General features: G+C 36.0%; 1 protein-coding gene across 2 annotated transcripts in view; it reads right to left on the bottom strand.

Moving 5' to 3' along the window:
- Rabep1 (rabaptin, RAB GTPase binding effector protein 1) overlaps positions 1-23,766 on the bottom strand; it is a 134,452-nt gene that overhangs the window by 37,551 nt on the left and 73,135 nt on the right. For both annotated transcript variants that reach the window (XM_005399641.2, XM_005399642.2), the window contains 4 exons: positions 16,330-16,490; positions 12,281-12,400; positions 4,649-4,784; positions 1,093-1,271 (listed from right to left, as the gene is read on the bottom strand). In XM_005399641.2, the coding sequence (XP_005399698.1) occupies positions 1,093-1,271; positions 4,649-4,784; positions 12,281-12,400; positions 16,330-16,490 (596 nt within the window). The remainder of the gene's footprint in view (positions 1-1,092; positions 1,272-4,648; positions 4,785-12,280; positions 12,401-16,329; positions 16,491-23,766) is intronic.

The raw sequence follows: 23,766 nt of genomic DNA, 5'->3' as shown, positions 1-23,766 counted from the left end.
AAATAAGGCAAATTAAAGTATTTAAAATACCTAAAAAGCAATGAACACTTTTATGTAGCTATTCTAAGGATATATTGACACATGTGTATAACATGGAAAAAATAGCAGCTGCAACACTCCTTTAGATGACAAAAGAGGGAAGAGGGGATCCAGCTGGCCATATGAGGAGAAAGACTCTATCAACTATAATACATCCATGCTGCCAAACAACAAAAATGAGATTGAACTCTGATATGAAAATACACCCAGAATTACTGTTATGGGACAAAAAAGTTATATTATCAGTATTTATGGTATGATATAAAATATATGGGGGCAAAGGGAGGTACTCTAAATGTATGCTATAAACATGTAGAATTAGTCTGGAAGACTCTACCAAACTAGGAAATGCAGCTGTTTCTTGGAGAGAGAAGTGTGGGAGATGCCAAAGGAGGGTTTTCATTCAATTGCTTTATATTTACTTTATTATTTCATTTTGTATTTAAAATAAGCAACATTTAATGGACAATACATTTTTGTGTTGATCATGTAATTTTAATTTTTAAAAAGATAAACAGGATATTGGATGTGCAGCGTTCTGGACATCTGTCTTCCTATCACTCAGCCTCTCCATGCCTATTTTGTCACCTCTACCCAGGCTTTTAGAGCAATGTCACCAAAAACTTGGTCTGGATAGACACAACTCAGGAACCCTAGAGGAAGCAGACAGCACCACAGAGAACAGTTTCTCAGAAACACACAGCTACATCCTGCAGTCTCTGAAGAAGGTCATTTAAAAAGTTTTTCCCCCTAGATAAAGGTATTCATAAAGTTGAAAAACAAAATCTCTCAAATGTAGCTTTTATGTTTTTTAAAATTTTTAAATTATTTTTTAAAAAATTCAGGTGCCAGTAATGTGGCTCAGGGGCACAGCACTTGCCTAGAATATACAAGAGCCTGGGTTTGATCCTTAGCAAACCAAATAATAAAGCAGCAAACATTGCCTGTTCCAGCTTAAGTCAATCTCTGACACATGTAAGGTAGTATCATGATGGTGTATGTGTGTGTGCTACTGTTAACAATGTAAACAAGTCCTACAAAACTGCCATTCACCTGATCTTTCTTCTTCAGTTCTTCAACTTGTCGGAGCTGTTCTGAAGTTAGCACAATCTCCATTCGCTGCATGTCTCTCATCAGCAAACGCTGAGATTCCAGAAACTGGTCATTGGCCTTCTGCCATGTATGTTTTAACTGGTTGTGCTGCTGTCGCTCTTGCTCCAAGAGATGGCAAACTGTTTAGGAACCCCCCCCAACCAAAAACACTGAATTTTAATGGAAGGAAATTTCTTTAGCAGAGGGCTACTGGACCAGTCTGGCCAATAGTTCATTCTGTCTGAGACTCTGCCCTTGGACAGCACCAAAGAGCAATCTATAGATGAACAGGGCAGCTATTCCCAAACCATCTTTCTAATGCAGTCTCCCAATGTGTGCTCCTATCCTTAACCATGTTTAGAAACACTAGGTTAAATAAATTTTAAAATATTTCTTTACTATAGGACTGCTGACCTCTGGGTCTTAATTATATGTATGTTCTCTTGAAAAGCGATACGTAACACAGCATTTCCCAAATTTATTGGACAAAAATCCACTTCTCACAGTTTAACTCTAATCAACAATGTGTAGGAAATACTCTTTAGCAAATAACAGTTCTAAAGATTAAAGTGTAATAACTACTCCTAATTGTGCTTAGCACATTTTATTAAACCTGTCATCCAGGAATCCTTCTCAGGCCCACTTAGTTTTTACCTCTCAGGATATGTCAAAGAACCTTAGTAAAATGCATCCATTGTTGATGCCACCAGCCCAGTCATTTTATACTGCAGATATCTGCCTAGCCACCAAAGTCAGAAACCTGAGAGACAATCACACTTCTGACTTCTCCTTACCCCAACACATTCAGCAAAGACAGAGACCAACTAGTTCTGCCTCTTTCACCGTATGACACATCTATCATCTGGCTTCTGCTTTAGACCAACACTTATGACTGAAGTCAACTATGACATTCTTTCTCATTCTTCTTGTCCTCAGTCTTGCCCTTTTTCTAGTCTCTAGACTGGTATTAAATTGAACTTTCTAAAATACAAAATTATTATTATTAACTCTCCAGTTTAAAACCCTTGAAAGAAACTAGATGTTAAAGGGCACATATTATAAAATCTTATTGAAATGATATCCTGCCTCAAAAAAAAAAAAAAAAAAGACAAATCCACAGAAACAAAAACTAGGTTCATGATTATGATTGCTGGGGCATGGGAGAGAAAAGACAGGGACTGAAAATAAGGTAAAAAATCTTTTTGAGGTAATGAAAATGTTTTGGAGTGGCTGATAGTGCAAAATTTTGTGAATATGTTTAAAAAATATTAAATTGTACACTTTAAAAGGATGAATGTGAATTATATCTCAATGAAACTATTATTTTTTAAAAATACCTTCAGAGGCTTCTTACTAACCATTTGATAAAATTTAATATCCTTAGCATAAACCTTGGTGATCTGGCTCATGTTCACTGCTTTAACCCATATTTTGCCCATTGTCTCCTAATTGTATCAAGCCACTCTTCTTATACCTCTTCAGTTCGTTGTACTACCTGCAAACAGCTCTGCTCCTCTTGGGCTACCTGACAAGTACCTACCCATCTCTCAAATTACACTTAATTAAAATAAATAAATAAACTAGACTCCACTTAAGAGTAATTATTTCCAGCCCAGCGCAGTGACACACACAGTTACTCAGGAGGCTGAAGCAGGAGGATTGCTTGGGCTCAGTAGTTCAAGACTAGCCTCAGCAACACAATGATACTCTATCTCAAAAAACAAGACCAAACAAATGAAAGAATAACCTTTTTAAAGAAACCCATCTGTTCTGAGAACAAAAAGAATTGCCAACTCTTGGGTTGGAGATGTAGCTCACTGGTAGACCACTCACTTAGCATGTGCTGAATTCAAGCCAGGTACAGAGGGGAAAAAGAACTGGGCACTCTTCACTGCTTTGTTGGTGACACTACTGTATCCTGACACACTTCCCATCATAGCTCTCATTTGACTGCATATCTAATCCCACCAATTTAGGCTGTAAATTAATTACTTTGTTATCTAGTTTTTATCCATCATCTCATTTAAAGACTCTAGCTTTTGGTGTCTTTTGGTTTTGGGGGTTTGTTTGGTTTTTTTCCGGTACCAGGGATCGAACTCACAACCTCGTGCTTGCCAGGCAGGCGCTGTGCCGCTGAGCTAAATCCCCAGCCCCGCTTTTGGTGTATTTTAGTACAAAAATACTCCATTCCCTTCCTCATTGGTATTAACCTTCTCAGACACTTTTCTCAGATATATTAGGAAGCTTTGGTAGTCACAATGACTTACACTATTTCTGGAAAGGTTTAAATGCAAAATTTAACCAGAAATTCGTTTTTTTGGATATCCTCTGACAACACAGATGTTACTGGCTACAATAGCACATCTGAAAACTGTTTTCTGAAGGCAAAGACCCACTCAATGTTTAGGTAATTTTCACAACATTTTATGAATATAATTCTGTAGACTGGCTTTCCACTATTTGGAAAAAATAAACTCATATGTAAGCCTAAATTATTTTTTGCTCACTGTAGCACTCTATCAATCAGTCTGAATCCTGCACATTAAAGTATGTTCCAGTACAGTATCACTCACAACAATATAAGACTTGAAGGGGTCCATAATTTGGACCTAATTTCTAAAAAGGAAGTTAGATATTTTTTTTGGTACTATCTCCTAATTGAAACTCATCATTTCCTTAAATGTAAAATGTAGACAACAAACCACAGTAGCATTAATAATAACTATGATTTGATCACTAATAGAAATTTTTGTATTTTACTACCATTGTTGCAGCTATCCTAATATACAATTTACGTTCATCCTTACTACAAAATTACTAGTTTTTAAACTTTTTGCTAGACTGCTACTTATTTATTTTTATTTGTTTGGTTTGGTTTTTTGAGACAGGGTCTCACTATGTAATTCAAACTGGCCTTGAGCTCACTATGTAGCCTTCGCTGGCCTTGAACTTGCAGCAATTCTCATACCTCAGCCTCCCGAGTGCTGGGATTACAGGTGTGCATCACCACACCAGGATTTTAGACTCTGCTACTTAAAATAGCACATTTATGAATAATAACTATAAGTTTGAGGGTTTTTTAAATCCTTGATATCTGTTTTGGAAAATGCAGTTAATTTGTGTATCACTCTGGTACAAGACTAGTAATATCAAAAGTGTTGCTTAAAAGCAGAACTGTTACATAAGGCCTCCAGAACTGTCTAAACTTTCCATCCCACTCTCACTTTTGCTAATTCACTCCCATCAAAATGGATGTGCAAGCAAAAACAGTTCAAACAAAATTACTGTGACATTACTACGGAGGAAAGAGAAGCCATTAAACAATCCAAGCCCCCTTACTAGTCCTCCCAACCTCAGCTTTCATGAGAACATTCAAAGTGATCACAAAGCTTAAATTCAATCACTCACATGTTGCACTGGTGTTTTAGAATTTGTTATTGTTAGTCAATATCCATTTTCTTTTACTTACATACTTCTATCAGAGATTGAAATTAAAATATGTAGAACATTTATTTACCTTCATGCAACTCTTTCCGAAGTTTTTCAGCATCTTCCTGAAGAACAGATTTCTGAGTATTCAAAACAGCTACATACATCTCTAGATCAGTCCTACAAGATTTCTCAGCTTCCAGATAATGATTCAGTTCTTTAACCTGAAAGAAGATGCAATTCTATCAAACTGAAATTTACAGTAGTTTCTATTTTAGGTATAGAACCGTAAGCTCTAATACAAATGGTAAGTTCTTTAAAATTTTCCACTTACTTTTACATAAATGTGTATGTATAAAAAATTAACATTTATAATTTTAATCATAAAACAAATACATATTACAGAAAACTCAGGAAACCACAAGTTATTGTCATTAAGCCCATCATCTTAGTAAATATGCAACTGAGATGTTTGTGCCTTGCTTTTCAAAAATATAGTCCTAATTTGCAGCTCCAGAGCAATATATGCATATGCCTGTTTAATCCTACACTTAATAATAAATGTATGCTTTGCTTTTTGTTAAATAGTAATTTCTAAGGATAAAAAGTATAGTGTGTCCTTGTAACTTTGCTTTTCTTTGATTTCTGGTGACGTAATTCCAAATGCCTTAAATTTATAAAAAGGAGAAACTTTTCACTGACCCATATACTTATGGAAGCTGAGAGAAAAAGTCATAATGCGGAGTCCCTATAATCACACACACTTGAAGGCAAGTGCAAGATCCTTTATAAATCACATCTTTTCATAAAATCCTTTGCTGGGCATAGTGGCACATGCCTGTAATCCCAGCACTTGGGAGGCTGAGGCAGGATGACTGCCACGAGTTTGAGGCCAGCCTAGGCTACACAGTGAGTTCAAGGCCAGCCTGGGTATAACAAGATCCTGTCTCTAAAAACCAAAAAGAAATACATAAAATCCATCATCTCTAAACAATTAACAATAACATTCAGAATATTAACAGTAATATTTGAAATACTCCTAACCAAAATAAAATGCAATACTACCCCAGAAAACCTACTACAATAAGGTCCCTTGTTTTACCTTCTCCTGTAAATTATTCATCCTAAATTCCAACCATTAACTTTCAACTTTTTCAAATGGTTACAACTAATTTCATATTCAAAGTCATTTTCATGCTTTTTGCCTTCCTACTTCTCTAAGTTCCATACCCCTTAAGAATCCAAATTAAAAATACTACTTGGCCTTTTGGCTAAGATCAAGTATAAAGACACATGGAAAAAATCCTTCAAAAATCCAGGTAACCATAGAAAGCTACTAATCCAGAGAAACTCACACAGTATCAGAAGGGGGAAAAAAAAAAAAAAAAAAAAACAGAAAGAAACAAAGGAAACGAAAAGATCCCCATTCTCCCAAATAGTTAACTAGGGCTCCAATGTGATGGTAGTAGCTGAAACCATTTCATACACTCAAGAGAGAGAATGTAACAAATTTGTTCCAAACAACTTGGTTAGGGTAAAATACCAAACTTTATCTGCATTTCTCTGATATCTAGTATGGCCAAATAACTGTTTACACTCCTTGACTATTTGGTTTCCTCCTTTGTGATTGTTCATTCATATACTTTTTTTCTACTGGGACCTTTGTTACTCACAGTAATAATGCCTGCCAATTCTAGATATCAACTGTTTGTCACGTATATGAGTTATAAATATCTCACAGTCTCTAAGCTTTTCTGTTCTCTTGGTAGTATCTTTTAACAAAGGCATTTATATTCTAACAAGGGGATATCTGTCAATGTTTCATGGTCAATATTTGTTTATTTACAAAATCTTTTTGACCTAAACAACTTATTCTTCCCACCCTAATCTCTTGTTTTGTTTTTTTTTGAGACAGAGTCTCCACTACCTAAGCTGGCCTCAAATTCACAGCAATCTTCCTGTCTCAGCCTTCCGAGTGTTGGAATTACGGGGGTACATCACAATCCTAGCTCAAATTCTCTGTTTTAACACCTGAAAATTTTAAAGATTACTTTTTCTTGAAATTTAATTCAAAAACCATTTTTTTAAAAAAAATTTAATTTGAAGAGAAAAAAATAATAAAAGCAATAATACAGAATTTCAATACAAAATAGGAAATTAACAATGGTTAATATATTGCATATTGTTATCTTCAAAGCAGTAGCTCAGATTACAAGATATATGCATGCAAGATTGATCAAACAATATAAGCACAGACCATTCCCTTCAATGAACTAAAAGAAATTAGTAGTATAACTATCTTAGCTATCTTGTATATGTATACGTATCTCTGTGTGTGTGTGTGTGTGTGTGTGTGTATTTTTTTTTTTTCTTTTCTTTTCCCTTCCTTCTTTTCTCCCTTCCCCTATCCCAGTTGTTCTTTCCTTTTGGGCAGTTTCTTTCCCTTTCACAATATCTATTACAGATTTTAGATCTTAGTTACTCTTTCAGTTTCTTACACTAGGGAGACGATACGATGTTCACATACGTGAGTCTGATTTACTTTACTTCACTTATGAGTATGGTCTCTATTTGCATCCATTTACCTATAAAGGCCTCAAGTTTATCTTTCTTTATAGCTGAGTAGTACTCCATTGTATAACAATACCACATCTTTTTTATCCATTCTTCAGTTGATAGGTTTCTGGGTTGTTTCCAAGATTCAGCTACTACAAATTGTGCTGTTATAAACATGGGTGCACATATATTGCTGTGGTACAATGTTTTTTATTTCTTCTGGAAAAATACACAGAAGGGGAATAGCTGGGTCAAAGGGGACCTCTAATCCTAGTTTTCTGAGGCATCTCCACTGACTTCCACAGTTGTTGCACCAGTCTTCACTCCCACCAGCACTGTAGCGTTTGTTATTGGATGATTTCTTGATGCTGGCTATTCTTTCTGGGGTAAGATGGAACCTCAGTGCTTTAATTTGCATTTCTCAGATGACCAATGATGTTGAACATTTTTTCATAAATTTATTTGCCATTTGTATTTCTTCATCTGAGAGGTGTATGTTCATCTCAGATGTCCATTTTTTGATTAGGTCTTTGACTTTGGGGTGCCTTATTTTTTTCAAGTTTTTATATGTTCTAGATAGAAGTCCTTTGTCTGAGGGACAGTTGGCTAAAATTTTTTCTCAAGCTATGTGTTTTCTCTTTACTCTAGTGATGATTTCTTTTGATGTGCAAAAACTTTTTAGTAAGATGAGTTGAGTTGTTGAGTTGTTGAGTCTTTGAAGTATTTCTCCTGCACTTTTGGTTTTTGTTGATGAACTCTGCCTACACCTATGTCTTCAAGATTTTTACCTACTTTCTCTTCCAATCGATTTAGTGCTTCTGTTTTTGTTTTTTTGTTTTTTTTTTTTGTTTGTCTGTTTTTTTGAGACAGGGTCTCACTATGCAGTTCAGGCTGCCCTTGAGCTCACTTTGTAGCTCAGGCTGTGGTTTCAAACTCACAATGATCCTCCTGCCTCAGCCTCCCGAGTGCTGGGATTACAGGCATGTGCCACCATGCCTAGCAGTATTTCTGTTTTAATATTTAAATCTTTGATCAATTTTAACTTTAGTTTAGTGCACGGTGATAGACATGGGTCTAGTTTTTGTCTTTGGCATATGAAGAACCAGTTTTACCAGAACCATTTATTAACGAGGTTCTTTCTTCCAGTGAACATATGAAAAACCGATTTTTAAAAAGCACATTTTTTTTAGCAATCCATTTCCCCCTCACTGATTTTAATGTTATCTTTCATACATCAAATTTTTACATACGTATAGGTCAAACTCTGGGGTGCTCTATTCTGTATCATTAGTGTCTTTACTCAATAACAAACTATCTTGAGTACAGTGGCTTTACTGTAAGTCTTAATATCTGTTATGTGGGGCAAGCCTCTCTACCTTGTTTTTACCAAAACTCTCACAAGGTATATTCCTGATCTGTTGCTTCTCTGTAAGAATTTCAGGATCTAATTGAGCTCCTTATTAAATCCTGCTGGATTCTGAATTTACAGATTAATTTGAGGGATACAGTGACTGCTATATAATAAATGCTGTATCTTTTGACTAATGTATATACATACATATGAGTCTTTATATGGTCTATAAAGAGCTTGTCCTTTTTTGTTCAAATATATTCTTGGTAAACAAAAAGATCTATTGTTATAAAAGGGATCAATTTCCCATTATACTTTTTAATTGAATATTAGCGAGGTATAGAAATACCTGTTTTTACATGTTGCTCTTATTGGAACAGTTTTCAATTTGTTGAACCCCCATTAGGTCTAATAATCTGTAGTATATTCTCTGACTTTTCTATTTAGACAATCACCATTTTATCACTTTCTTTCCTACTTATTTCTTTATGTAGTCTTGCTGACCTATGTAGGATCACAAAAGCAATCTAACAAAATTACTGAACATGAGTATCTATAAAATGTTCTCACCATTAATGGTAAAGCTGTTAAATGTTCATTAGCTATGTCTGCTGAAGGTCTAAGGCACAGCTCTTTATCAAGTTAGTGTGTTTACACTTAACAAATGCCTTTCTGAATATAAGACAGACTAGTCTTCATGCAGTATATCACCATAGGTTTTCTAGTGATAATGTATACCATTAAATTCCTGTGCATATATCCTACTTGGTAATGATGCATTTTATTTTAAATTTAAAGCTACAATGTTTCACTGTGATATTCCTAAGTGAGACAGATTTGTAATTTCCTTACACTACCTTACTTTGTGTGCATTCATTTTTATTAGTCTCAGAAAAATGAGCTGAAGAACATTCTCTTTCTCTATTCTGATGGTTGATAAAAATGTAACAATGATTTCTTTCCAGAAGGTCTAGAAATACAAGCCTTGAAAACCAAATGAGCCTAATGTTTGGAAAGAAGAGCTGGGAGAAAAATTCTGACTCTTAGATCATTTTCTTTAATAATCACTATGTTTACTCTATTTTATTTTGGAATAAATTTGGCTAATCAGCTTGTCTAAAATGTTTTTCACTGCATTTTTCTTTTAAATTTACTACTATGACACTAGTCATATTATTTCCTATTATAAATCACTACTATGATACTAGTCATATTATTTACTATTATAAATCTCTACTGATTTGTTATGTCCCAGTTTCATTTCTTCTTTTTGGGGGTTTTGTTTTGTTTTGTTTTTTGGGGTTTTTTTTTTTCCGGTACCAGGAATCGAACTCACAACCTCATGCTTGCCAGGCAGGCCCTGTGCCACTGAGCTAAATCCGCAGCCCCTTCATTTCTAGTGATTAGTCTTTTTTCCACTTTCTTGATTATTCTTATTAAAGACTTGTCTACTGTAGTATTTTTTTCATTATATTGAGATTATTCTTCTCTTTTCTATTTCACTAATTTCTGCTCTTATTTCCTCCCATTTATTTTCCATTGCTATTATTATTTCTTTTTCCTTAGATTCTTGTTTTGTTTTGTTTTTTTGATTTAAGGTCTCACTATGTAGTTCAGGCTGGCCCTCAACTAACAGTAAGCCTCTTGCCTCAGCCTCCAGAGTGGCAGCATTATAGGCATGCATCACTACATCAACTAGATTAATGGGTTAAATATTCACATCACTAAATATTTTATGTTTACTTTTTCCAAGAGCTGTTTTTTTTTCCCTGTTTCTGGACATTTCTGAGTTTACTATCATTTTACTATAAATAATCAAATAACCTGTGATCGGAGAATTGGATCTGAATAATATCAATTCTTTCAGATTTGTTGATACTTCCTCTGTGACCTTATGAAAAGATATCTGCTCAGATATATTATGAAAAATACAATGTATCTAAGAATAATAATGCTTTGCCCTATGTACCATCCTGTTTGCATGTATTAATTAGGATGATCTCATAATACCCTTGAAGCAGACAGCCTTATTTTCCCTACTTTATGACTGAGAAAACTAAAAGCACAGAAAGATTAGGCAATTTACCCAAGGTTACTCAGGCAACTAAACACTGAGCTTTTAACTACTGCACTCTACTACTACATAAAACACTGTCTCTCTTGGGCACAGGGTTTAATGTGTCTATTAAGTCTAAATTATTATCTTGATTTTTCAGAATTTCTACAACCCTGTTACATTTTTCTGCCTGCCTTCCTTGTCTAATGTTCAGTTTGAATCTCCTACTGCAATTTGTGAATATCAGTTTCTCCACATAACTGTCACTTTTTAATTCATGTATGTCAGGATTACACAAGGTAACCAAGCATGTGGTGTACATTTATAATCCCAGCACTCTGGGAGGCTAAAGCAGGAGGATCTAAGGTTCAAGCTTACCTGGGAAAATCAGTAAGACCCCGTGTCAAGTAAAAAGTGAAAAAATGCTGGATATATAACTCAGTGCAAAGATCTTGGGTCAGATCCCCAGGACAAAAGAAAAAAAAAAAAAAAGACTATAGAAGATGCACTCAAATTCATGATCTTACTGGTGAACTGTTTATTAGACAGGGTCCCTCTTTATCTCTATTAGTTCTTTCTTCCCTCATCCAATCTGTTCAATGTAATTCTTGTTTTATTATTTTCCATTGGTTGAAATTTATGTGGTGTATCTTTATTCCTTTAATCTCACCTTGTGTCTTTATTCTAGGTACATCTGTTAAGTAATTTAAAGTTAGATTTTTAAAAAAATCTATCTGATAATATTTTAGTACGTATCAGTTTACATTTACCAGGATTACTGACACATTCCTATGCTGTACTTTTATTTTTTTCACAGTTTCTTTCTTTCCTATTTTTTTTTTCCATATTTACCTTTTTCCTCCCCACTTCCTTTAGTGGTTCTAGAGGGTGAACCTAGGGCCTTCATGCATGCTAGATATTACAGACTGAAACATCACCAAAAGAATCACTGAAGGCTCGATTCCCAATGCAACAATAGAGGTGGGGCTTTTGGAAAGTAACTGGATCACAATGGCTCTGACTTCATCAATGGACATCAACAGATTAATCCATTGATGGATACATAATTTAATGGGCTACTGGGAGCTCTTGCACTTTCTGTCTCTCACTCTGTCTCTCCGTCTGTCTGTCTCTGTATCTGTCTTCCCTGCCATGTATCACCAGGAGACCAGAAGAAACAGATCCAAGTGACCATGGACTTAGGTTTCTACAGTGATGTGCCAAAATAAACATTTCCTCCTTTCAACTTGATTTTTCTCAGGTATTTTTCCATAGTAATGGGAAGCTAACAAACATCCTCAGCTTCCTACTTTCTTTATTACATGTTCAACACAACTCTCCTTGTGTTTCTTTACTGTGTTTCTTTACTGTGTTTCTTTACTGTGTTTCCTTACGGCAAACAAACTCAGCCATACTATAGCTATTTTTCTAACAGACAAGTCTGAGACAGACTAACACAGGAAAATAAACTCAACTTTGAAGACTATTTTCCTAGATAAGAAAATCAATTGAGATAAAGTCTCATTTTGATAAGAAAATGGACACTAACTTTGAAACAAAGTAGCCACCGTGGTAAGGCATCATTATTGTGATTATTTATTTAAAATATCACATGGGCATATCAATTCAATGTAGCTTTCTGGTATTTTAAACCAAAGCAAGATTCTTAAAATGCATAGTCTAAATTAGTTTATACCCCTTACTGATTCTAACTGTGTTCATGGCATTAGGGCAGATGGATTACAATGTTTCACAACCTTTGAAGCCTCCAACTCTTTAATTTTGTCTTCCGCCTCTGTCAGTTTATCTTTCAAAGCTGCAATTTCCTTTTCCATGGGCATCACAACAGACCGAAGTTTCTCAGCATCTTCTTGGGCCTGCAGTTAAAAGGGATTAAATGTTATAACTTATTCATTTATTGCTTTTTAAAGAAACTCTGGCCCACCCATTTATAAATAACTATATTAGGCATTTTATTAGCAATTTCAAAACTGAACTAACTTTAACTTTTCAGTGATGTACTACTAGAATGTCAAGTCACAATCAGTTTTCCCAAATATTTCATTTAAAGTTTGAAATATAATAATGCATTCACTGGCCAGGTGTGGTGGCACACACCTATAATCCCAGCACTCGGGAGGCTGAGGCAGGAGAATCAACATGAGTTCGAGGCCAGCCTGAACTGCAGAGTAAGACCCTGTCTCAAAAAGACAAAAAAAAAAAAAAATTGGCTGTGACAAATTTGACTTTTTAATTGAGCAACCGAGTTTAAAATATATCTGATATGTAAAATGAAATATACATAACAAATAATTTTTAAGTCCTACTTACTAAATTAGTGAGATCATAACTTCAAAATTATGAAAGGACTTTGTTAGGGGGGGTGGGTTGAGACAAGGTCTCACTATGTAGTGCAGTCTGGCCTTGAACTCACTTATGTAGCCCAGGCTGGCCTCAAACTCGTGTCGATCTTCCTGCCTCAGCCTCTCAAGTGCTGGGATTACAGGCATGTGCCACCACACCCAGCCCTGGTGATGATGCCTTAAAACATAAAATAGAACAATATGTTTTCTACAGTGTTAGATAATTATGTTGCTATAAAAAAGCTTCCAAGTATTTAAAAATACTTTAAATATTATTTTACTTTTTAATAGCTAAATGAAGCAAACTCAAAGAATGACCCCTAAAACTATCACGTTATTTTCCAAATTCCATTCTTAAAAACACGGATTAAAAGAAAACTACTTAAACTAGTAAAAAGGTGAGAAACTAACTATTCATTTTTTATATATACATACCTACACACAGATATAGAGAAAAAATGGCAGAGACAAAAAGTTGAAGCTCCTGCTAGTAATGAAAATGAAGCTTAAGCTTATTCACTGAATGTAAAGAACTGAAACTTCTTCCAAATTGTTCAGAATTCAGAAAATATGCCCAAATATAAAGAGGATTTTTTTAAGCCCCTGGAGAAGAGGGATCCAGATTCACTTTCACTTTATTTTCACCCAGTAGTTATTTGAAATAACTACTGTTAGGAAAAGACACATTAGCTTAAAACTTCTTCACAGTCAAAGGTAGTTTGGAATGCTTCTAAAGAGGTCATTTAATTAAAAATCAAGAAAAAATGGGAGGGAGAAAATAATGATTTTTCATAGTTATTTATTCATGAAAATAGACATCACTATCCCAAGTGCTGCATGTCACAATAAACGAAATTTTAAAATGCACTTTAAAAATGAAAGCAGGGTCATTAGAAGCATGGAAAATCGGAAAGAAAAATCTTATTATAGCTAAGAGAAGCCTAAAATGACCGGACTAAATTCAACGTGGTATGCTCAACAGGATATTCCAACAGGAAAGAAAAAAAGGACACTAAGTAAAAACTAATGCAATCTGAATACAAAGAATAGACATTGGTTAATAATAACGAAATGATATTAATTTGTTAACAATAAAACATGCACCATACTAATAATGTACAATATTAATGAGGAAAACTGGACATAAAGTATACTGGAACTATGCTATTATCTTCATACTTTCTGTGTTAATCAAAAATGGCTTTAAAAATCAAGTTTATTTCAAAAATTAAAAAATTTTAAATGATACAATGTGACAGATTGTGGAAATTAATATGTATACAGTAAAAGAATGAAACAAAGATTAGTAAAGATCAGTCTTAATCCAACTAAAAAGAAAATTGAAATTTTAATTATTTTGTACAATATGTGATTTTTAAAATATGTGTATATAAATTAATATATTACATAATCAAACTGGCCAAAAAGCCTTTTTTTCCCTTTTTTTTTTTTTGTACTGGGAATTGAACTCAGGACCTTGTGCTTGCCAGGCAGGGATCCCTGGGCCCAAAAAGCTTTTAAAATTTTCTCAGTAACGCTTTGTCTTATATTTAGTTGCACTGTGTTCACTCACTGTATGGTACTATGTTGAAAAACAGTATGTGAAGCATCTGTCACACAGGAGACAATATATATCGAGGAAAGAAGGAAAACTTAACATCTGTTCTAAAACTGGTTTACACACAATCATTAAACAATTCTCATTCAACACTTACTGAATATCCATGTGCTAGATAGATACTATTTTAGGTATTTAGGAATCACAAATAAGATTCCTGCCTTCATGGAACTTACATTCTAGCAAATGAAAAAGGGCAGCAACCAATAAACACTATAAAAGTTGACCTCTATGTTTTATAAGGAAATAGGTGCTGTGAAAAGAAAACCTGGAGCAGGATATAGGAAATCAGCAAAGTCATGAAAGTTGGAAAACAGAGATGGGCACACATTGCAGAAAAGACAGCTTCTTTAATAAATGGTACTGGGAAAACTGGGTATCTACTTGTAGAAGATTGAAACTAGATCCCTATCTCTCAATCTGTACTACAATCCAATCGAAATGGATTAAAGACCTAGATATGAAACCAGAAATGTTACAGCTGCTAGAAGACAACATAGAGGAAACACATGGCACCACAGGCAGAGGCTAAGACTTCTGGAATAGAACTCCAGCAGCAAAAGAAATACTATGGAGAATCAACAGGTGGGATTACCATCAAAGTAAAAAGCTCCTGCACAGCCAAGAAAACAGTGAACAAAATGAAGAAACAACCTGCAGAACGGGAGCGATTTTTTTTTGGCTACTCTTCTGTTGGATCACCAATATCTAGAATACATATAAAGAACCAAAAAGAAAAATCCTAACAAATAAATGACTCAATCAAAAATGGGCAAATAAACTGAACAGACACCTCTCAAAAGAAGTACAAATGGCTGTTAAGTACATAAAAAATGTTCAACACATTTAGCCACTAGGGAAATGCAAATCATAGCAAGGCTGAGATTCCACCTTATCCTCCCACCCCTTAGGAAGACTATCATCAAGGGAACAAAAAAAACGAACACTGGTGACAATGTAGAAAACTATGAATATAAGTATGGAGATTTCTCAAAAAATTAAAAATATCATTTACCCAGCTAGACTTCTCCCTAGTATATCCCCAAAACAATTAAAGATAGTTTACTATAGTGATATGCTCATACCCATGTTGATAGCGTGGGTATAATTCATAATAGCTAAGTTCTAGAAACAGCCTAGATGCCCATCAACAGATGAATGGATAAAGAAAATTGGTGTATATATACACAGTGGAATAATATTCAGCCATAAAAAATCATATACTGAAAAAAAATCATATCCTGTTGTTTACAGGAAAATGCGCAGAACTCAGGACTACCATGCCAAGCAAAATAAATCAAACTCACAACGTTAAATATCACGTTTTCTCTCATATGAGAAACCTAAAATATAAATAAATGAATAAATCAAATAAAGGGATGGTAGGAAGCTAGAAGGCACACTCTTGGAGATAGGGCAGAAGATTGGGGAAGGAGGGAGGATAAGGAAAGGAGGGTAGAGGGACTGAAAATGATCAAGATGTTATATGCAAGTACCAATTCCCCAAAACAAACATTACGATTTTGTATTACAAGCATGCGTAACAGAAAATCCCTCAGAATAAAATATGTGTAACAATAGAGAAAAATAAAATGTAGTAAAATTAAATTAAAATATTTTAAAAACACTTTGAAGAAAATAATGAAGACTGATATAGGTATTATCTAAGTCAGGGGCATCACATTATTTAGTGGTATATTTAAGTTTGTGTCCAAGTAATTCCTATAACAGAAAACGTAAGTATACCTTCTAGTACCACAACATTTGTTAAATCATTTTGCATTTATATTCAAATTATTTTACAGACACACACAATGAGTCATACCTTTTTCATTTCATTTTCTAAATTTTCTTCTTCTTGGCCTTCAGACAGCATTCGCCTCAAATCAGCTATTTCTCTTTCTGCGGATTCTCGATATTGTGCCCACTGTGTTCGCTCCTGCTCTAGCCTGAGGTGAAACTGGTGTTCATAGTCACGAACTGTTTCTACAAAACATCATCACGTATTTCATGTGTAAGCATTAAGAAATAAAAATGTCTGGCACATTAAAAGTTGTAAAGTTGTACAAAGATCTTATACCTAATTTCTAGAAAACTTAATTCACTTAAAAAAAAGAAACAAAGCTAACATTTGTACTTGGCATGTGCACATATAAGGGCTTTTACTAAATCACCATCTCTAATATTCACAATAAACCTGTACTTTATATTATTTTTCAGTGAGAAACCTTAGTCTGGCCAATGTTTTAGTCCTTCCCTCATTGCTCCCAGGGCAATGAGGGAAGGACAGCCACAGAAGACAGCCATCAGAAACAAGCCGGGCGTGGTAGCGCGCGCCTGTAATCCCAGCACTCGGGAGGCTGAGGCAGGAGGATCGTTGGGAGTTCGAGACCAGCCTGGGCTACAAAGTGAGCTCAAGGTCAGCCTGAACTGCCCAGCGAGACCCTGTCTCAAAAAGACAAAAAAAAAAAAAAAAAAAAAAAAAAAAAAAAAAACACAACTAAATACATATATATGTGTGTATATATATATATATATATGTATATATATATATGATCAGAAACAGAGTTTGAACTCAAACTTAACACCAATTGCAAAATCTGTTTTTAGACACTACACTATGGCTGCAAGACAAATACATGTCACAACTACCCTCCTACCTGAAAGTGAGAGAAAAAGGATATATTTCTGGAATATTTAACTATAACCCAAGATTCTCAATTGAGACCAATTTTATAGTCTTTATAAAATGGTTTTATCTTTAACAGAATCTTAAAATATGTGACAACCACTGCTGGTTGCTGGATAACTTCCACTGTTCCTTTCTTACTAACAAAACCCCAATTCTGATTAGGAAATCAATATGCATAGTTTAGGATAGGAGGAAAAAAATGCCAGAACAGTGAGTGGCAGCAACTTCCCCAGGACAAAGTGTTTAGAGTCTGGAAAACAGTAGCTTGGACAGGAATCAAAGCGACGCGAGGTTACACAGGAACCAGAAGGGAACTGACAAAGGAGAAGAAAAAAATTATTAAGTCATACAGAAGAAACAGGTCAGATCATGGACAACAGAAGAGAATGACCACAGACCCTGCTGCCAGCTGGCTGGCCAGCCACCTGCCCTGTGACAAAATAAAACCAAAACCTTTGTGCTCACCAAGAATCAGGGAAACACAATGGGACCAAGATAATCAGCTACAGCTGGAATCACAAAGAAAACACAGGACACTGCTTCCAGAGTGGCCTTCCACAGTCAACAGCTGGTGAATGACCTCAGTACAGTACCCCACCACCATCATGGAACAAAAGCTGGCAGGGACACCACTGCAGAGAAGGGCTAAGTGTCTGAACCTTGGTCCAGAACAGCCCCTTGGCTCCAAGCCCCGCCCGCATTGTCAAGCTCCCAGGGCAATGAGGGAAGGACAGCCACAGAAGACAGCCAGCAGATGGAGAACAGGCTGCAGGGTGTTCCACTGAGAGACTGGGGCTGGTGAAAACAGATCTGGTTCCTGGGATCAGAGGCCAGGTTCAGCCTGCGTTACACTGGACTGGAAGCTCATATTGGCACCCCGTTCCTATTCTATGCAGAAATCTGCACCCAGCACCATTCTAAGAGAATACTTCCACTTTAGACTTCGGGCATAAACAAAGATATACCCTGGCTTGAGCTCTGCTATTAATCCTAGGCTAAAGAAAAGAGCCACATGTCTAAACAATAGAAAACTTACTTATATTATTTATTTTATTGTATTCTTTTCTTTTGCTGGTCTTCCTCCTCCTGTTCATTCCCCCCACCATTTATATTTTATTATTTAACCATTTTCTTTTATGAAGAAATAGTTTACAGAGGGTAAGGACATTCTCCTCTGACCCTTTATATCCTGCTTTTATCCGTACCTTTTTGCCTGACTACTTTCTCCTGTTTCTTATTCTTTCTCAATTTTTCTATTCTTAGGCCAGAGATATAGCAGAATGGCATGAGCACCTGCATGGAAAGCACAGGTCCTGAGTTCAATTCCTGGGACCAAAAAAACAACAAAAAAGACTTATCCACACTGAACGGTGGGAAAGAAGACATAATTTTTCTTTTCTTTCTTCTACCCATTTTCATTTGTATTTTTTCTCATGCCCATTTATTTTGTACCCAGTTTCTTTGTTATCCCCATCTACATATAACACATAAATTTACCATCATTAGGATCCTTTGCACCCTCCCTATTTGCTCTTTCCGATAACACATAACAGAAGACTTTAAAAAAATTTTTAAAAATACTTTTTCTTTCTTGTCTTTTTTTTTTTTTGGTTTTTCTCCGGTACCGGGAACCGAACTCACGACCTTGCGCTTGCCAGGCAGGCGCTTTTGCCGCTGAGCTAAATCCCCAGCCCCTCTTTCTTGTCTTTATACCCTTCTGGCTTTACCTAGTCCCCAATCTCCTGAGCTTTAGATAAGTGATTGTATAAAATCACTACTGAATGCTGTTTTCACCATTAGAGGAGTCATAACCACTGCATTTAGTGCATATGACCTGTGGGTCAATACTTGGGCTGCAGGAAGCACCAAGATGGCAGAGTGGTAAACAGCACAGAAAGAACCTCTCTGAGAGCTGCCATCCAGAGGATGGAATATAGAAATGCGAGGAAAACAACACAGAGGGAAGTGGGTCCCCTGGGCCAGGGAAGGATCTGAAGTATGAATTGAAGTTCACATAGACAGTGAAGAGAGAAACTTCAGCGAAGAAAAAGGAGATAGCCGGTGGAGCCTTCTCCGAGTTGGGACTCATTGTACAAGAGCAGTGGTTCAAACCTGCGGATACACCGTGACTGGTGGCCACACTGGAGGTCTCCATGGAGAGATGCACCAGTGGAAGAGAGCAGTGGTCCAGAAGGACTGCACTAGCTGGGGGTGAGTGCTGAGGGCTCGGTCATCCCATGGGAGAGGGCAATGGTCAGGAGCCATTTTGGAGAGAGGCCAGCTGAGCTCAGCACTCACAGCAACTACTTCTTTCATCCAGAGCCTCCTGCAGGGTTCAGGCCCACGTGGAAGGTACAAGATGTTACAGGCTGAATGAGTTGGGTCTTGGTCCCACAACCAGAATACAGACTGAACTTCAGGGAAAATAAAGAGGCAGGCTTGCTGAGATTATCCACAATCCCGCCATAAAGTTAATGCTATCTTAACGGGATAAATCAACACAGATCTGGACTCTCTCTCCACACGTTGTCTACTTGTGACAGCAGAGACAAACCTGGAAGTGGACTTTTTCTTCTCTCTCTCTCTCTCTCTCTCTCTCTCATTTGTTTTTGTTGTTGTTGTTGTGGCTTTGGTTTTGTTTCTTAATTCATTTCTTTCTCCTTCATTGTCTGAGCTTGTTTTTATGTGTGAACATGGTTTCAAGTCTCCATGTGATTGTTGTTCTACTCTGTTCTTCCTTTTATGTCTTCTGTCTCTCTTTCCCTCCAGTCTTCTACACTAGTTTCCCTAGTCAGTGGGGTCCCCCTTTGTCCTCCAGCCTTACTTCTAACCTCTTCCTCTTCTACCACTTCTCTATTTTCTCCCTAACCCATTTTAAATTTTAACCCCTGAGGGAAAAATTGACATATTAAGGACTTGTATACTGCATATAATTTTCTGGTTTGTTTTAGATTTTGTTATATCACCACAAATCTAGTTCATATGGTTAAAGGTGTCAAATTAATGGTTAGCTCAGTTTGTCATTCTCTAGGCTTTGTTTGATGTTATTGTCACTGCTGATGGTACCACTATAGACAAAAGTGATGCAATAGTTCTAAACAGCTATTCTTCCTGGTAGTCCAAGACTGCCACCACAGCCAATTTATAAGCATCAACCCTGGAATTAAACTTAAAAAAAAAAAAAAAAAAAAAGGGAACACTTAAACAAGACCTAACCCCAGACAACCAGTTCACGAAAGACAAACTCAGAGGTCAATGAGGTGCAACAATCTGAAAGTCACCCAGCTGGACTCTCTGAATTGGTAATAACAAAGCAAATGAATGAAGCTCTAGAAAAAAATCAAATCAGAAATAATTTCTCAGAGTAAAGCAGAGATGGTGTCCACAATAAAAACCATGCTCAGCTGAGGATACAGCTCAGTAGTACAATGCCTGCTTGGCAAGCATGAAGTCCTGAGTTTGATTGCTAGTACAAATAAAACCATGCTTAGTGACTCTAGAGCTAATACAGATTAAAAAAAATAAAAAACTTAAGAAAATTATGGAAGCCATGAATGCTCAGCATAGGAAAGAAATCCATAGGACAGATTTAAGCAGACATGCAGGAGAATAAAAATGCCATTGATGGGCTGGGGATATAGCTCATCAGCACAAGTGCCAGCCTGGCAAGCATGAGGTCCCAAGTTCGACTTCCAGCACCTAAAAATAAATAAATAAATAAATAAATAAATAATAAAAAAACAAAAATAAAAATGCCATTGAAAGTATCCCCAGCAGATTAAGCCAATGTGAGGACAAGATCTCATATATAGAAGACTAGCTTGCAGATAGCAATCATAAATAGAACGATTTCTGAAAAATAGCAAGGGACTATGAGAGACCAATCCAGCAGTTGCTAGATAATGCAAAGAAGACTAACTTAAACTTGATTGATGTCAATGAAAAAGTAGGAGGTAGAATAAATGATATTATAAAACTGTTTACAGACATCATGGCAGAAAACTTTCCTGGTAGACAATGAGAATTTGACATACAGGTAAGTGAGGAACATAGAACACCAATTAGCCATGATCAAAAAAGATCTACAGCCAGGCGTAGTCAAGATTACACAAACTTAGCACAAAAACAGAATCTTCAAAGTTGTTAGGGAAAAGAAACAAATCACCTACAAAGGAAAACCCATCAGAATCATAGTTGACTTCTCAGCAAAAACCCTCAGGTAAAGGAGAGCTTGGAGTGAAGTATTTCAAGCTCTAAAGGAAACCACCCTTCAACCCAGATGGATGGACCCTGCAAAACTATCTTTAAAAACTAGTGGATAAATAAGACCCTTCCACGACAAAAATCGTCTGAGAAAACTGATGATATGAGCCCCCAAACCAGCACTTCAAATGTTTTTAAGGACAATCTAGAAAGAGATAAAAAGGTCTAAAACTCCATGAACATCAACAGAAGAAATTCACCAGGCAAGGCAAACAATTAAACAGAGGGAGGGGAAAAAAAGAGGGGGAGTCATATACAGGAAAATAACATAGGAAGGATAACACATATCAATCATAACCATCAATATTAACAATCTTCATTCACCAGTCAAAAAACACAGACTGGCAAAATGGATCAAGAAGCAAGACTCCAGGAGTTCAATTCCTGGTACTGGAAGAAAAAAAAAGAAGCAAGACTCAACAATATGCTGCATACAAGAAATACATTTAATACAAAAAGAAATTCTTAGACTGAAAATCAAAGAACGGAAAACAATACATGCAACAGGAATCCACAAAAAAACAGGGGTACCTATTCTATCTGAAGACAAAGTGATTAAGAGAGACAAAGAAAGTCACGACATTTTTATAAAAGGAACAATCCAAGAAGAGATAACAATCACAAATATATATGCAACAAATATCAGTGCACACAACCATATAAAACAAATCTTAATAGACATAAAAATCAAGTAACTATTAATACAACTACACTGGAGGATCTCAATACCCCACTGTCACAAAAAGACTGGTGAACTGGACCAAAAATCAACAATGACATATTAGAACTGAACAAACTTTTAAACAAATGCGCTTACTAGATGTCTACAGTGTTATATCCTCACAACATGAGAATATACATTCTTCTCAGCAGCACCCAGGACATTCTCCAAAATACACCATATACTAGCTCATAGAACACACTTAAGCAAATCTAAAGGAATTCAAATTATCCCATGCGTACCATCAGACCACAGTGCAATGAAATTGGAAATCAATGGCAAAAGAAACCATAAGGACTTCATAAACCACGGAAATTAAATAACATCCTCATGAACGAGTAGGTCCCAGATAAAATTAAAGAAAAAATTAGACAGTTCCTACAATACAATGATAATGACAATACAACATATCAGAACTTATGGGACACAACAAAAGCAGCCTTAAAAGGGAAATTTATAGTCGTGAATACCCATATCAGGAAATTGGGGCAAGCACAAATAAATAACTTAATAGTGAACCTCAAACTTCAAGGAAAAGAAGAGTAGGCCAAGCCTAAAGCTCATACAAGAGTGGAAGTTATAAAGACTAGAGCAAAAGTGAATTAAATTAGGAGACTAAGAAAACAATACAAAGGATTAATGAATAAAGAGTTGGTTCTTTGAAACAATAAATAAAATCAACAAACCCTTAGCCAAGCTTATCCAAAAAAGGAAAACAAAGATTCAAATCCATGCCATTAGGAATGAAAAGGGTGAAATCACAACAGACAGCTGAAGAAATCCAGAAGATCATCTACAACTACTTTAAGAACATGTACTCTAAAAAGAAAGAAAATGCAGAAGTGGAAAGATTCCTAGATATATATGAATTACCAAAGCTGAATCAAGAAGATATATAAATTCTAAATAAACCAGTATCAATCAATGAAACTGAAGATGTGATTAAAAACCTAGCAAAAAAGAAAAGCCAAGGCCTTGAAGGATTCACTGCTAAATTCTACAAGTAATTTAGAAAAGACTTAATACCACTACTTCTCAAACTCTTTAATAAAATTGAAAGGGAAGCAATACTCCCAAATTCATTCCTGGAAGCAAGCATTATCCTGGTACCAAAACCTGAGAAGAAACTAAGAAAGAGAACTACAGGCCGATCTCCCTAATGGACAGATACAAAAATCCTCAATAAGAAACTGGCAAACAGAATGCAGCAACTCATCAAGAAGATTATATACCATAACCAAGTGGGATTCATCCCAGGGATGTAGGGATGGTTCAACATATGTACATCAAGAAATGTCATATACTGTATTAAGAGAGCCAAGGACAAAAACCGTATGATCGAAGTCAGGTGTGGTGGAGCACGCCTCTAATCCCAGCACTTGGGAGGCTGACGCAGGAGGATCATTGTGAGTTTGAGACCAGCCTGTGTTACAAAGTGAGCTCAAGGCAAGCCTGGACTGCACAGCAAGACCCTGTCTCAAAAACACAAGGAAGGGGCTGGGGATTTAGCTCAGCGGCAAAAGCGCCTGCTTGGCAAGCGCAAGGTCGTGAGTTCGGTTCCCAGTACCGGAGAAAAACCAAAAAAA

Source organism: Chinchilla lanigera, unplaced genomic scaffold (assembly GCF_000276665.1).
Source record: "Chinchilla lanigera isolate Chin_1 unplaced genomic scaffold, ChiLan1.0 scaffold00066, whole genome shotgun sequence".
Classification (NCBI taxonomy): Eukaryota; Metazoa; Chordata; class Mammalia; order Rodentia; family Chinchillidae; genus Chinchilla; species Chinchilla lanigera.
This window is presented reverse-complemented; position numbering and strand designations above follow the sequence as displayed.